The 14,579-nt window shown below is 49.7% G+C and overlaps 1 protein-coding gene across 2 annotated transcripts in view; it reads left to right on the forward strand.

Moving 5' to 3' along the window:
• CCN4 (cellular communication network factor 4) overlaps window positions 1-14,579 on the forward strand; it is a 29,015-nt gene that overhangs the window by 8,701 nt on the left and 5,735 nt on the right. For both annotated transcript variants that reach the window (XM_007447999.1, XM_007447998.1), the window contains exon 2: window positions 7,768-8,047. In XM_007447999.1, the coding sequence (XP_007448061.1) occupies window positions 7,768-8,047 (280 nt within the window). The remainder of the gene's footprint in view (window positions 1-7,767; window positions 8,048-14,579) is intronic.

Consider the following 14,579-nt stretch of genomic DNA (forward strand, 5'->3'; position numbering starts at 1 on the left):
ATGCCACTTTGCAGCACCCGCACGCCCCTGTTCATGCCGTTCCTCAGCTTGGACGTTCTCTTTGCCATTCTGGTCAATTCTCACTCATCCTTTAAAGATGCAGACCAAATGGCTCCTCCTCCAGGAACCCCTCCCTGCTTCCATGGCCCCATCCCTTCCCTTCTCACCTTGCTCTCATAGCCCCTAGACTCTGCTGAGACACCCCGCCGTGTGGCCCTTGGGTGTGATGCCTTTAGAGACCGATACTGGCTCAGATCCCAACTGTGCCACTTGTGAATGGTCTTGGGCAAATGATCTGACCTTTCTGTGGCTCGGTTTACTTATCTGTAAACTGGGGGAGATGATTATAAAAGCAGCCTGCCTCTTAGGGTTCTCACAACGACTAGATGACTTAGCGTGGAAACTAATAAAAGAGGCATAAAAGGCAAAACGCAGACCATGTAGACCTCATTTTGATCTTGATTCATAGAAACCATCTGATTTCTTTTAAAGCTTTGAGATAATCAGTGAAGTCTGAATACGGGCTAAGTATTTGCTATAGGGAAAATTACAAAATTGTAACCAAACTAAGTTAATTGGTGTGAAAATTGTTTTGTTTTTTTTTTTTTTTTTAATTCTCCATACTTTAGAGACACTCTCTGAAGAATTTCAGGTAAAATCACATGATGTCTGAGATTTGCTTTGAAATCCTTAAGAATGAAAAAGTATGTGTGTAGGCGGGAGAAATAGAGGAAAGGAGATGGACAGAGGTTGGTTGATAATTATTGAAGCGGGAATAGGTATGTGAGATTCATTATATTATTCTCCCAACAGTGTGAATATTCGAACACGTCTCCAAAAAAGAATGAACATGTTTTAAGTTTGATTATACGTAACCCTGGTAGAAATGCCCGCCACTTGCTATGCACTCTGTCAGGGTTAGCTCTCATTAATAGCGCTGTCACTCTATAACAGAAGTTAGCCATCATTTCCTAAAAAAGACCAGAGAGTAAATATTCTAAGCTTTGTGGACTATAGGCTCTCCATGGAATCTTCTTTTTTGTTTTTTATACAGCCTTTTAAAAGTGTAGAACCCGTTCTAGTCTGTTACAAAAAATGCTGTGGGCGGCATGTCCCTGGGGGCTGGTTTCTGATCCTCGCTCCATAATGCAATTGCCTTTTTCATACTCCTGTCTCCTGGGGAGGCTGGGCACTACCTGAGACTTTATACGGGGAACTTTGTAGATGCTTTATATTCATTTGATGAATGAACAAATTCATGAGGGCTCGTTATTTGGAAAGAAATCTGGCTTCCTGCCCTTTCTACCTTCTCCATATAAAGTTGACTTTTCCAAACAGACGCTCATAAGACTGCATGTTTGCAAAACTAATTAGCAGAAAAGCTCTACAAACCTTCCGCCTCCCAAGACGTGCAGCCTGGCCGGCGCTGGGCCTCACGTCCCTAGAGATCCTGCCATCGGAACCGGAGTGAGCATGGAAGGCTCTGGGCAGTGCTGGGTCCTCCAAACACTCAGGCCAGGTGCCTTGGGGGGGTTTGAGCTAAGAGTTTTCCAAGACGGTGACCCCACCTGCAGGGCATTCCTACCAAGACCTGGGTACAGACCCCTAGGGGTATCCTTGGAGGAGGAGATGCTCAGAAAATGTGTCCACCAGGTCACATGGTGGCCGCCTGTTAGTTACACCAGAAAAGTGAGAGCAAACGGTCGGAGAGGGCTGACCACAGGGCATCCCCAGCTCTGGACCCAGGTCTGTGTCCACATTCTCCCACTGCCCACCGAGGCCTCTTTTCAGGGAAGGAGCAAACAGAAACTGCTTCCAGACAAGGCAGCCCTTTCCTAAAACCCCCAGGACCCAGCTGAGGCTGGCTCAGGCCATTCCTGTCTCAACCCTGCCCCCTGGTGGAGCATCTGGGGGTGGCCGCCCAAACGTGGGCAAGCCCAAGCTCTCTACCATCCCTTCCGTTCATGAAGCACACGCCCACGGTGTGCCAGGCTCAGTGTTGAGCACCTAGGAGTCAAGAAAGGGCAATCTGTCCCTGAAAAGCCCCGCGAGAGGCTCCCATCTCCTCTTCTGGGGACCCCTGGAAGCTTGGGCTCAACTGAATTACAATTTTCACCACCCCGTGTTGTAATCTTGCGTGTGTGTCTATACTGTGACTGCCTTCGGGTAAGAACCGCGCCTTGTTCATTTGAGCACCAACCGCGCAGGAGATGCTTAGTGCATGTGTGTGATGGGAGGATGGAGGAATGAATGTCTGGATATGAATGTGCAGGAATGAAGGAGTAGGGCAGCATGGTGATAAGTCCCTCTGGAGGGACACTCAGAGACCCCTTCTCAGCTGCGAGACTGTGAGCAAGTTACTTAAGCTCTTTGAGCCTCAGTTTCCTCATCCATCAAATGGGGGTAAGACTATAACTGCTCATTAGGGCTGCTGGAGGATGCTGTCATCATTACTACTTTACAAATGAGGAAACTGAAGCTCAGAGAGGGTGAGCACGGCCCCAGGTCACAGAGCCTTGGGAAATGGGTTCCACTCACTGCAGATGCCCTGCCCTTTCCTCCTGGTCCCAGGGCCCTGTTCATCGATGAACCACACACACTCTCAGAGGATGGTGGGGTCCAGCTCCATCATCGATCAGGATGATTAAGGTCTTAGGGTGGCACCCCACCACTGCCAGCCTCCTACTCTCTGCTCCCATGCCTACCACCATTCATTGTTGTAAAAATGTTTTCCTTCTTAATTTTAATCTGCTTGAGTTTGTCCAATAAATATGATTAAATGGATTGATTCGTTGCTTTTAACCTGCCTGCTGATTACCCTCCCTGCCCAGAGTGTTAAGTAGCAGACATGGTCTTAGCCCCTTTGGGCTTCTATAGGAAACCACACACACTGGGTGACTAACAAACAACAGAAATTTATTACTTATAGTTCTGGAGGCTGGAAGTCCACGATCAAGGCCAGCATGGTCACATTCTACATGAGGACCCTTTTCATAACTGGCATCTTCTCATTGTGTCTTCACATGGTGGAAGGAGCCAGGGAACTCTCTGCGATCCTTTTTATAAGGGTACTAATCCCATCCATGAGGGCTCCACCCTTATGACCTCATCACTCCCCAAAGACCTCACCTCCTAATACCATGACCTTTAGAGAGGTTAGAACGTCAACATATAAATTTGAGGGGACACATTCATTCAGTACCCAGCTGACACTTAGGGGTCTTATCATGGGGAGCTGCTCCTTTTTTATTTCTTTCATTTTTCAGTCTTTCTCACAAAACAGTAAAAGCAAAGTACATCATTTTCAATTAACTACATGAGGCCTGCTTACCGAAAACGGTGTGTGTTCTGGCAGGTTGGCCTGGACTGCTTTGTGGAAGGCTGATCAAGCTGCTGACAGGTTAGGCATGTAAGTGATGTTCTAGAAAAGTCATGTTAAGAAAGGAAAATGGCCTAGAATCTCCCCATCATACCCTCCCCTGGCCCAGTTCTCTAAGACAAGGGTTCCCATTCTCACAAGAATCACCAGGGGTGCAGGTCAACATATAAATTCTGGGCCCAGCATAGAAGAGCTGAAGCTGAATATTCCAAGTGGGCTTCAGGCATCTGTATCTTAACAAGGTCCTTAGGCAAGCGGACCCTTGTCACCCTCGGCTGCATTCAGTGCCCAGGATTCTGCCCAGACCACTTCAGTCAGGCTGTCTGCGGACAGTGGCCGGGCATCAGTGTTTAACAAAGCTTCTGGATGGTTCTAACATGCGGCAAAGTTTGGGAGCCACAGTAGGAAGTGACTGTGTGAGGCACTGCCCTGGGGTCTCTGAGGATGGAGGTGGGCAGTGGGCTCAGCCCGGGAGCTGAGGGGCTGAGCGGGCAGAACCAGGCAGGAGCCTGAGCCCTGGGTGCCCATCCCGGGAAGCATCAGGGCACAGCCCCACCCTCCTGGCTTTCCTGTAAACACAGTGGTGTCCGCGGGGAGTCCACATGCAGAAGCACATTGTAAAAGAGACTCTTATGTGAACAGCTGCAATTTGGAAGTACCCAAGGCTGTTCTTGATTCTCTTTGGCTTTCTCCAGATGATAGATATTCTCCTTGCTTTCTGATTGCTTTCCTTCCCTGTTTTCACCCTTAGCTTCTGCTGTTATAAAAAACAATGTAGGCCCAGTGAGTTTGCAATAGTCCCTGTACCATGACCAAGGGCAGGCGGACATGCAGTGCCATCTTGGGTATTCAAGGTGGCTGATATGTGTGTGTGTGTGTGTGTGTGTGTGTGTGCAGTCACTTTCCCTGGGGTGTGGGTGCTGGACAAGGCAGTCAGGATTCAAAGGGTCATGCACCAAAATGAGGAGTCCTCAGGCCCTGGGGTCTAAAGGTCTTCCCACCCCACAGCTCTCATCAAGGACCTTCTAGGGATGGCAGATTTCTACCACTAGATGGCGCCAACAGCAAGGGCTTGGCTCAGCAGACCCGGGGCCCCTCCCTCCACTGCCCCACGGTGCCATCACCTGCTTCCCGCATCCAAGGCGGGGGCCTTCTCTGCAGCTCCCCTTGAGGAGCTGGAAAGGAGACTTCCTTCTGGGGAGCTTTATCCTGGTATGGAGACAGCAGGATGGATAGTAACCACGTGGAGGTGGTTACTATCCAGATTCCAGACCATCCCAGCTCAGTTCAAAGTGTCCAGACCCCCAAGTTTTGGGCTGGGCTGTGTGGGTGCGAGGCAGGGCACACAAGCAAGGGAGCGCAAGGGCAAAGTCGTGCTTTCGAGCGTCTGCCCTTTGCCAGGCCTGCATACACAGTGCTTCTGCATACACAATGCCTCCACCTTCCCAACAGTTCCCGAGGAGGCATTACTGTGGCCATTTCACAGATGGGGATGTTGAGGCTCAGAAAGTTTGTCCAAGGACACAGAGAACCCACTTCTGACTGTCTCGGGTCCCATGCTGTTTTCTTGACCCTCAAACTTAGAGCAGAGAAAAAAGCTTCCAAGATAGTAGACCCTGAAAAATCAAGAGACACCAAAGCGCCTTAGAGTCAACAATTCCCCATCCATCCATTCCACCAGGCGACACTTACACAGCCCTGCTGTGGGCCGTGAGCCGTGTTTCAGGCCCACAGAGAGAAGTAAGGCACAGACTCTGCCCTTTACAAGTTAACATTTTAGTGGGGGAGGCAGCACCTCTAATACAACCTGGGAAAGGAATGGAAGGCTTCCTGGAGGAGAGGGTTTTTTAAACTTCCTCTGCCAAGAGTAGGTCTTGAGGGTCTAGAAACTGTCAGAGGTGGTCTGGGGGACTCATAAAGCTCCAGGCCTCCACTGTCACAGACTGACACGGAAAAGTCTCTCTGCATAGAGTCAGAAAGATGAGGGTGTGTGTGTGGTGTGTGTGTGGTGTGTGTGTGTGTGTGTGTGTGTGTGTGTGTGTGTGTGTGTGTGTGTGTGTGTGTGTGTGTGTATGTGTGAGTGTGTGGTTTCATTGATTTGGGGGTTTGGGGTTTTGTGTGTCATGTTGTATTTTTCGAGGAAAAGCAAACAAGGGAAGGTAACCTAAATGCTTTCCAGATGAACACAGACCAGCCCTGCCAACCTCCAGAGCAATCTGCTCCCCACCAGCAAACATGCCTGAAACCAAGCCTAGAGGTGACAAAAGCCTCAAATCAAGGTTTGCATTTTTGACTTTCAAAGGTCCTTAATGTGTCAAATCAATATTTATTGCACTTGTTATGTGCCGAGCACAGAACCAAGAGCCCAACTAATCCAACACTTCAACCTGGACCATCTCTCCTGGTCTCTGGTTCTCACAGCCAAGCATTCAAGGATGCACACCACTCACCTCGACACAGAGCTTCCTGCCCTGGTAGTCAGAGAGCTCCCGGGGCTGCCCTGGTGTCCAGAACTCACACACGGCCTCACATTGTGATAAATCACCTCGAATAACTGTCTCTCCTATAAGCTGTGGCGCCACAAGCACAGGACATTTTTAACTTCATCTTCAAATGCCTAAAACTTAAGAGAGACGGTGAGCTAGCTCCGCAAATGTTTGTGGAGTGACTGAAAGAGCCCAGAGGGGGCAGAGGTCCCAGAAATGAGAGCTTGGAGAGTCATTTGTGCCTAGGCCCTGACATGGGCCATGTCATCCTGGATGTGTCCCTCTGCCTTTTGGATCTCGCTTTCCTCCTCAGGAAAAGAAGGAATCTGTCGGAATATCTCAGCATCTATTGTTCAAAGAATGAAGCGCAGATCTGTAGGTCCACAGAGCAGGCTCTGGCTCAAGATGGAGGAGCTGGCCCGTGGGGCACCCCGCACAAGCCCTGGCTCCACCTCCACTAACCTCAGAATTCAGGAGCCCCAGACAGGAGGCTCCCCGGCAGGGACCACCGCCTGGGGGTGGGAAAATGCAGCCTCCACTCTCCATCCTCAGGCAATTCCCTTCCTCCCTGGGCCTAGGTTTCCTCCAGTATAAAGAGTGAGGGGCCAGGAGGGCCGTTCAGGAAGGCAGCCGGAGGGGCCGGGCGGGGGACTGGATCCCTGAGATACAGGCAGTTGGAAGCTCCTAATACTGGCTGGCATCCCAGAGCAGCCTCCCGTTCTATCTGCCTGATCTTCAGCGCAGGGGGGGCTCTTTGGGACTTATGTCTCCTTCCCCGCTGGCCTGTTGTCCTGTCCATCATATTTGCCAGCATAAAGATGAATATATGGGCTAGGGGATGGGAATGGGCTTCTGGGGAGGAGTACAGGTGAGGGAAGTGGAGTGCTGGTCCGTTACCCTTAGTGCAAAATAAGACCCCTCGCTGCATGGTTTGCACCAGCAACGAGAGCATGACTCCCTTCCCTACGGAGGCAGAGAAGCCACAGCTGCAGGAGCCACGAGGCTGGACACCGCTGCCACCCACTGAAGCCCTTTCCTGGGGCTCAGAGGGGAAAGAAGGAGAAAAAAATTAATAAAAATAGCTGCCTGAAACCCGATGTTAAATATGCATATCACTTATATGTGGAACCTGAAAAAAAAAAAAGATACAAATGAACTTATTTACAAAACAGAAGTAGGCCTACAGACATAGAAAACAAATGTATGGCTATCAAAGGGAAAGGGATAAATTAGGAGTTTAGGATTAACAGATACACACTACTATATCTAAAATAGGTAACTAACAAGGACCTACTGTATAGCACAGGGAACTATACTCAATATCTCGTAATAACCTACAAGGGGATATAATCTGAAAAAGAATTTACATATATGTGCGTGTGTCTATGTATGTATGTATAAGTGAATCACTGTGCTGTACACCTGAAACCTCAGTGGAGAGGGTAGATCTTTAGGACGCAGAGAAAAGAGCAACCGGTTGAAAAGAGCGATGGGGTGTGGGCCGTGCCGTACAGCGTGACTCATCAGAAGGCATTTTCTCAAAGCTGTAGCTCCCTCATCTCTAATCGAGGCCAACTCAAGGACCTCCCAGGTTTCGGGATGATCAGAAGGGAAGGAAACACCCATGGGGCTCAGAGATCTGACCTAGAGTCTGCCCCCTGCCCCCCCACCCCCCGGCCTACCAGCTGGGGAATTTGGGCAACTGGCTTAAGTCTCTGAACTCCGGCTCCTCCTATGGTTGCACTGAGGAGAAAGGAGACGTCTGGCTAGTAAAAGCATGGTGGAGAAACATAATTTCGCGTAAACCTTTTGAACACCATGAAGATGGGAAGGTGACTGCAGACCTTTGGCCTCTGAACCCCTTACCTGGCAGCTCCCTTTATGTCTGCCCTTCCCCTGCAGGCCCTCTCTCCAGCTCCCACGGCCACGGTCTTCACCCCGGCTCCCCTGGAGGACACCTCTGCACACCCCCAGTTCTGCAAGTGGCCGTGCGAGTGCCCGCCATCCCCGCCCCGCTGCCCGCTGGGGGTCAGCCTCATCACAGACGGCTGCGAATGCTGTAAGATGTGTGCTCAGCAGCTTGGGGACAACTGCACGGAGGCTGCTGTCTGTGACCCCCACCGGGGCCTCTACTGTGACTACAGTGGGGACAGCCCGAGGTACGCAGTAGGAGTATGTGCACGTAAGTGACACCCCACACACACCATCCGGCCAGCCCCCAGCACCCCCAGCTCTGGCCCAGGGCCCCCTACCCATTGCCCTTCCTCTGGCCTGGCTCCAGTTCTGCAGGAAATACCCCCCACCCCCTATCCCAGGCCATGATTAGAGGCCAGAGGCTGGGCTTTTCCTGAGGAGGGAGGGATGCTGCATTCCTCTGGCATCCAGAACCTGGCTGTCTTCTCTGTTCTCCATCCATGGATGAGTCCAGGGAAGAGGGAACCGCCAGTCAAGACCTAAGCCTGGTTCTGATTTCTTAGTGGTAGAACTCTTTGCTGGATGCCCATGACCTCCCAGGGGCACCAGGACCCTGCAGAGCTCCAGATATTTCAGTAATATTGTAAATTAAAATAACATGGTTTTAAAACATTTAGTAGCCTTGAAAGAATAAAACCCAGCAGCCTGAAACCACCCCTTCCTACCACCCACCCATGTTTCTCCGGTTACTACAGTCACTTTTAAGTTTCAGCCCTTTCTTCTGGTAGTTGCAAATACTCAATACATGTCTTCTGTTATATATTGATTGGCTTTAAATATCAATTGTGGATAATCTATGAATGATCCCTATATGATAGCTAATGTCTGAGTTCCTTAATACCACCTGACATCTCCCCCATCTTCCAATATCATTGTCATATTTTTGGTTATAAACCACTATTTACAATATAAGGATTATGTAAATGTTTTTCACTGTGACATGAGTTAGTGCACTTGTTTGAATTTCCTTTATTATGAAGTCTTTTGTTTTTCCTGGGGTTTCTATTTGTCTTTGCTTTTTCTTTACTCTTTGTCCTTATAATAGCCCCATGCCAGGGGAGAGGCTGTTTGTTGTTTGTTTGCTCTTCACAGGGTTCTACCATTTCCTTTGTTGTTCTCAGAGACCTCCTTTCTGGGACTTTCTGGTCTCCTGCTTCTATCTGGACTGTTATTCACTTAGCTTGAATCATGTAAGCATTTATTCAAGATACCTGATCCAGCATGATGAAAAGACGTCACTAGGCATCATGACGCAGCAGCCTAACTTCTGAAAAGTTACACAAAGCCTCATAAACCCAAGAACTCCCTTCTTCCCTTAATGCTGAATCAAGCTTTCCCCATAACTATGATTCTAATACACACCACTGCATATTCACACACAGCAGACTCTCTCATCCTCAGTTAACCCATTATATTTCCTGAAGTGGGCTGTTGATGAGGGTTTTGCACAAAATTCCAAGTCAAAACAATCATGGTTAACTTATGAGCACTTTCTGCTCTTTTGACCTCAGTTCACGCCTCAACTTTCATACCAAGTCATCTGTCTTTAGCGGTCCAAGTAACTACCATTGATTCTGCCATCTTTCCATTTCTCCCCCCTTTTACTGAGACTCATCATTAGCCCCACAAAACTCTGTTCAGTGAAAACTTGCAGATTCCATCCACATAGAATCATCTGACGTGTTGGTTAAAAATGTTATTCCTGAGCGCCACCCCAGACTTACTCATTCCAATTCTCTGGAAGTGGAGATGGGAATCTACAACTTTAACAAGCTCCTTGGACGATTGTCATACTCAGGTTTGAGACTGACTGCTGATGTATATAGTCACTCATATACTCTCTCCCCGTACCCAGGTAAGGAAACCAGGCTGAGCCTTCCTGCAGTAGAATCCCCTCCATGTCTATGAGACTGTCTCATCATTTCTTTCCCCTTTTACAGCTGTTCTTTAAGGTCATTAAAAAGAAATTCATTGTGACTATACGATTCCCTAAAGTTGCAATGACATCTCACCAAGTGCCAGGCACCACAACTTTAGAGACATTCTCTCATGGACCCATAGACCGTACAGACCCTGGGACTGCCTATCCTGCCTGCCTTTACCCCCAGGGGCCTGGAAAGCCAGCTGCCCAATCCAGCACCAGCCCTCTCTCTTTAAATGTCAGCTCCTTCCTTCACCTGGCTCCCTCTCGTCATGAGTCTCTATTTCCATTCCTTATATTTGAAAAGAAGACTGTGGTTTTCAGGAGACTGTAACGAGTACTACACTTGCCAAGGGTTCTCTGGTCATATAGGTCTACAGACATTGGAATAAATAAGGTTCAATAAGTGAAACAGAACTTTTCAGAGGTTTTAAACGTCCACGTCCATTGTCAAATTCCAAAAAGAGAGCTGTCATGAGAGGACTTTTCCTTTTGAACTTATTTGCACAGTGAACACGTTTTTCCAGGCAGATTTTTACCCAATCACCCACCTACCCCATCACACACACTCACTCAGATACACACGCGGCATGCATACATGTGCGCGTGCACACACACACACACACACACACAATTCACCAGTGTGCTACTGAACATCTTCCCGGAAATGCTGCCATAGTGTCTGAATTCGTGAGACCCTAATGCGAGAAAGAAGAGAGTCCAGGGTCTGAGACGCTAGAGAGGAAGAGGCTTTGGGGCCAGAGGGGAAAGAGAAAGAAGTGTTCCTTTACACACACAATCTGTCAGCAAATGGCCAACAACCAATGGACGATCCCCAGGCCAGGCTAAATCTGTCCTTAGAGATATGCGTGTAATTAAGCCAGGACAAGGAAATAAAAATGAGCAGTTGCAACACTGGCACAAATAACTCAGAGAGGATCACAGGGGTTATGGCAAACTAGTGAATGCAAGCTTTGGCCACTGAGGCCAGGCAGAAAAGTGAGCTTGGTCTGATCCAGTCTGCTCAGTTTTCAAGTGAATCCAGAAAGAAATCCAGATTTGTGTATAATTTGTAAATGTTGGCAACACATTGAAAACTTTTAAAAAAAAACACTCCATGGGCCAAACTAAATACATCTGTGGGCAGAGAGTGACCTCTGAGTTAAACTGTTTGGCTATTTTGGCGGACAAACATGACTGCATTCAATGCACTGGGTCAGGATTTAGGGCAGTGTGGTTTGCTGGAAGGATCACGAAATTTACAGGCAGACAGACTTGGGTTTTGCCTCCTGGCTCTGCCACTTACTGGCTACGTGACCTTGGACACGCCACTTAAGGAGGTTGATCACACCAGCTTCACGTGGTGGTTGAGGCTGAAGCCTAAGATGTGGTCGACTGTCTCATGTGCTTCAATTTTCCTTTGTAGGAGTTCCCTCAGCCTTGTCCACGGTCATCCTCAGAGTTTGGGGCAGGGCTGGTTCCAAGCTCAGACTCTCCCATCTGAAGAGTGAGGGAGTAGAAAACCCATGCATGGGGTTTGGAGCTAGACAACCTAAGCTCGAACCCCAGGGCCGTAACTAACTAGTACAATGGTTTTAGGAAAGCTGCTTAACCTTTTTAAGTGTCAGTTTCCTCATCAAGGAAAAATGCAATGAATGAATAATGCCTACCCCTCTGGGTGGTTAGGATGTGGAGTGCCTGATACACAGTAGAAGCCCAATACAGAGTAGGTGTCACCCCATCTGACATCCATCCATCCGTCCACTGATGCATTCACACGGTGAACACAGGTTAGTGATAATACAGCAATGGGGTTACAACGCATGGCCCACTGTCCCTGCTCTCAGGCAGGTGACAGTCCACCAGGGGTGGGGTAAGGGGAGTAGAGGTACAGATGGCACAGCAAGGTGACTTGAGTTCCTTGAAGTCTTGTCAATAAAATGAAAGCCCACCAGTTCATGCCCGGACTTGCAAGAATGGATGTGGAAGGAAACTCAGCCAGCTTCCCCATCTAGCCAGGAGCTGGTCCTTCAATTAGTCAGAAAGAAATCGGATAAGGAAGGGCCTCCAGAGTCCACTGATGAGACAATCCACAACCATCACACATACCATCCATCGCTTGTCCCTACCCCCTAAACCTCCCAGGAGACTGTGAACAGCTTCTAAAGGTTCCCAATCCTGGCTGCAAACTGGATTCACCTGGAAGCTACCAAGGGCAAAACAATAAAAAATACTGAAACCCAGGTCCACCCTCATATACTGGAGCATGGTGTGGGCATCAACATTTTAAAGAGCTCCCCCGGTGGTGCCATCGTGCAGCTGGTGTTGAGAACCACTGTGCTAAGGGCTCCCAGCACCCAGCGCTGCCCTCTCCACCAGAAGTTCCCACACACAGGGGCAGAGACGGGCTTCAGCACTCCTTTCTCCCCCTCCACCAATACACACGTGCACACGCACACGCTCCCTGGAGCAAAAGGGCGCCGCCAGGGGTGACTCAGACGCAAAGATCAGTGATTCACCCAGTGTTTCCTCTGCTTTGTTTTGTTTTCCTATTTCCCCTCCTTTACTGGTGTCTGGTGGAAGGAAATGGATGATGGAGTCAGAGCCCCCAGGCTTTGGGAGCAGCTCCATCAGTCACCTGTTGGGTGACCTCGAGCCCTAACCCCACACCCCCAGTTCCCGTCTCTGCCAAAAGAAGAAAACAAAGCTCTCCTAGGGCAGTCACTGCGAGGACTGCGTGAGATACCAGATGGTGCCTAGCTCCAGATCAGAGGGGCAGTAAGTGTTTAGTGCCTTTCCTTTCTGTAACTTCTCCGGCACAATCACCTCCCAAGGAAACCAGCAGTCACCCCAATATTCCCACAGGCTGCCCTCACTGCTCTGCTGAGCCGAGCTCTGTGACCTTAGGTGCGTGATTCAACATCACTGAGACTCAGGTTTGCTGTAGGTGAAAATGAAGGTGATGACGTGGTATGGTTTCCTTATGGGATGAAATCAGCAATGCAAGGAAGCCTAACACAAAGCAGGTCAGGCAACCAAGAGCCCTCACCCCTGTTAGATACAGGGATGATGATGACGATGATGATGGGGATGATGATGACGATGATGATGATGATGATGATGATGACGATGATGGTGATGATGATGTTGATGATGGTGGTGGTGATGATGATGATGATGACGATGATGATGATGATGATGATGATAATGGTGACGATGATGATGATGGTGATGGTGATGACGATGATGTTGATGATAATGGTGACGATGATGATGATGGTGATGATGATGACGGTGACGATGATGGTGATGATGACGATGACGATGATGATGATGATGATGACGATGACGATGACGACGACGATGATGATGATGATGATGATGGTGATGACGATGATGATGATGATGATTCACCTTCGGGTGAATCCAGGAGATAAGCTGGAACTCTTGGCAGACTAGCCCTCCTCGGGTGAATGCCCTTGCCACCCTGGGCTCTCTGCTTGCACTTGCAGACACTGTCCTCAGGGTGGGACCCGACATCAAGGGTGGGAATGCTGGTGGGGGCCCAGCAGCCCCAGATCTCTCCTGGAACTCCAGGCTTGCAGAACAATCTCCACACGGGCACTCTGATGTCGACCAGGCATCTCGTGTCTAGTGAGGAACTTGAGTCCACCCACCCCAACCTTGCTCCTCTGAGGACAGAGCATCCCTCTCCTTCCAGGGCTCAGGACATAGAACTAGGAGTCCTCTCATCCTTGCATCCTATCTGTCGGCGAGTCCTTCCAAACATACCCAGAAGCTGAGCCCTTCTCCTGGCTGTCCCTCACTGGTCCAATCACCACCACCTCTTACCTGGATTCCTAATGTGGCCTCCTGACACCACCCATACCCATCAGTGTGTTCTCAACTCAGCACCACGAGTGTTTTTGTGAAACATAATTCATATCATTGATTCAACAGTTACTCATTGAGCACCTACTGTGTGCCAGCCTCAGTTCTAAGCTCTAAGAGCTTTGTATTTTCCGCTGAGCCTCCAGGGAAGACCCTCTCACCTCATCTCCTGCCTCCAGACTTTCTCTCACCCTTCCCTGCCCTCTCCCACCTCCCAGGCTGCTCCCACCTCGGGCCTTCCTGCCTACAGACCCTCCCGGCCTGGAAGGCTCCTCCCCCAAGACCTGGGCAGCTCACCTCCTTCCCATCTTTGCTGAAGCATCCTCACCGCCCTGAGGCTTTGCTGGCCCACCTTGTTTAAATCTGCAAACCATCCCCCCCACCACCACTCCCATCAACTGCTTTACTGGCCCCATCAACATTCTAGATGGTCTACTGTCTTTCCTCTGTCCCCCACTACAATGTAATCTCTTCGAGGGCGTGTTTTTTTGTCTCCTTGCTTCACTACTAAATCCCCAGCACCTAGACTACTCTATAAATTTGCATTGAATGAACTGAGTCTTTGTTTCAAAGTGTTCGAATTGGCTTTACATCTCGTCTGCTGGGCTCAGAAGCGTGACCCCGGAGGCAGAAAATTGTCAGGACCAGGTTTTGTGCCACTTGATGGGATAGGACCAGGGGTTAGCCACCCGGCTCCCCGTCCCGGCCTCCCACCCCGCTCCAGGGTGGCACTGCGTATTTCTCCTCGGGTTGAATGAACTGGCGCTGCCTCTGCTCAGGTGCCACCGAACTCCCCCCACGCCGGCTGGGCCCAGTGGCTTCACACTGCTCTGCCTTCGCCCCTCCCCTACGACGGGAACGTGGGGGGGGGGCGTGGTCCAGCGGGGGCGGGGCTGCCCTGCGGGGGGGGCCGCCGGAGCCGACCTGC

This window comes from Lipotes vexillifer, unplaced genomic scaffold, assembly GCF_000442215.2.
Source record: "Lipotes vexillifer unplaced genomic scaffold, Lipotes_vexillifer_v1.1 scaffold796, whole genome shotgun sequence".
Lineage (NCBI taxonomy): Eukaryota > Metazoa > Chordata > Mammalia > Artiodactyla > Lipotidae > Lipotes > Lipotes vexillifer.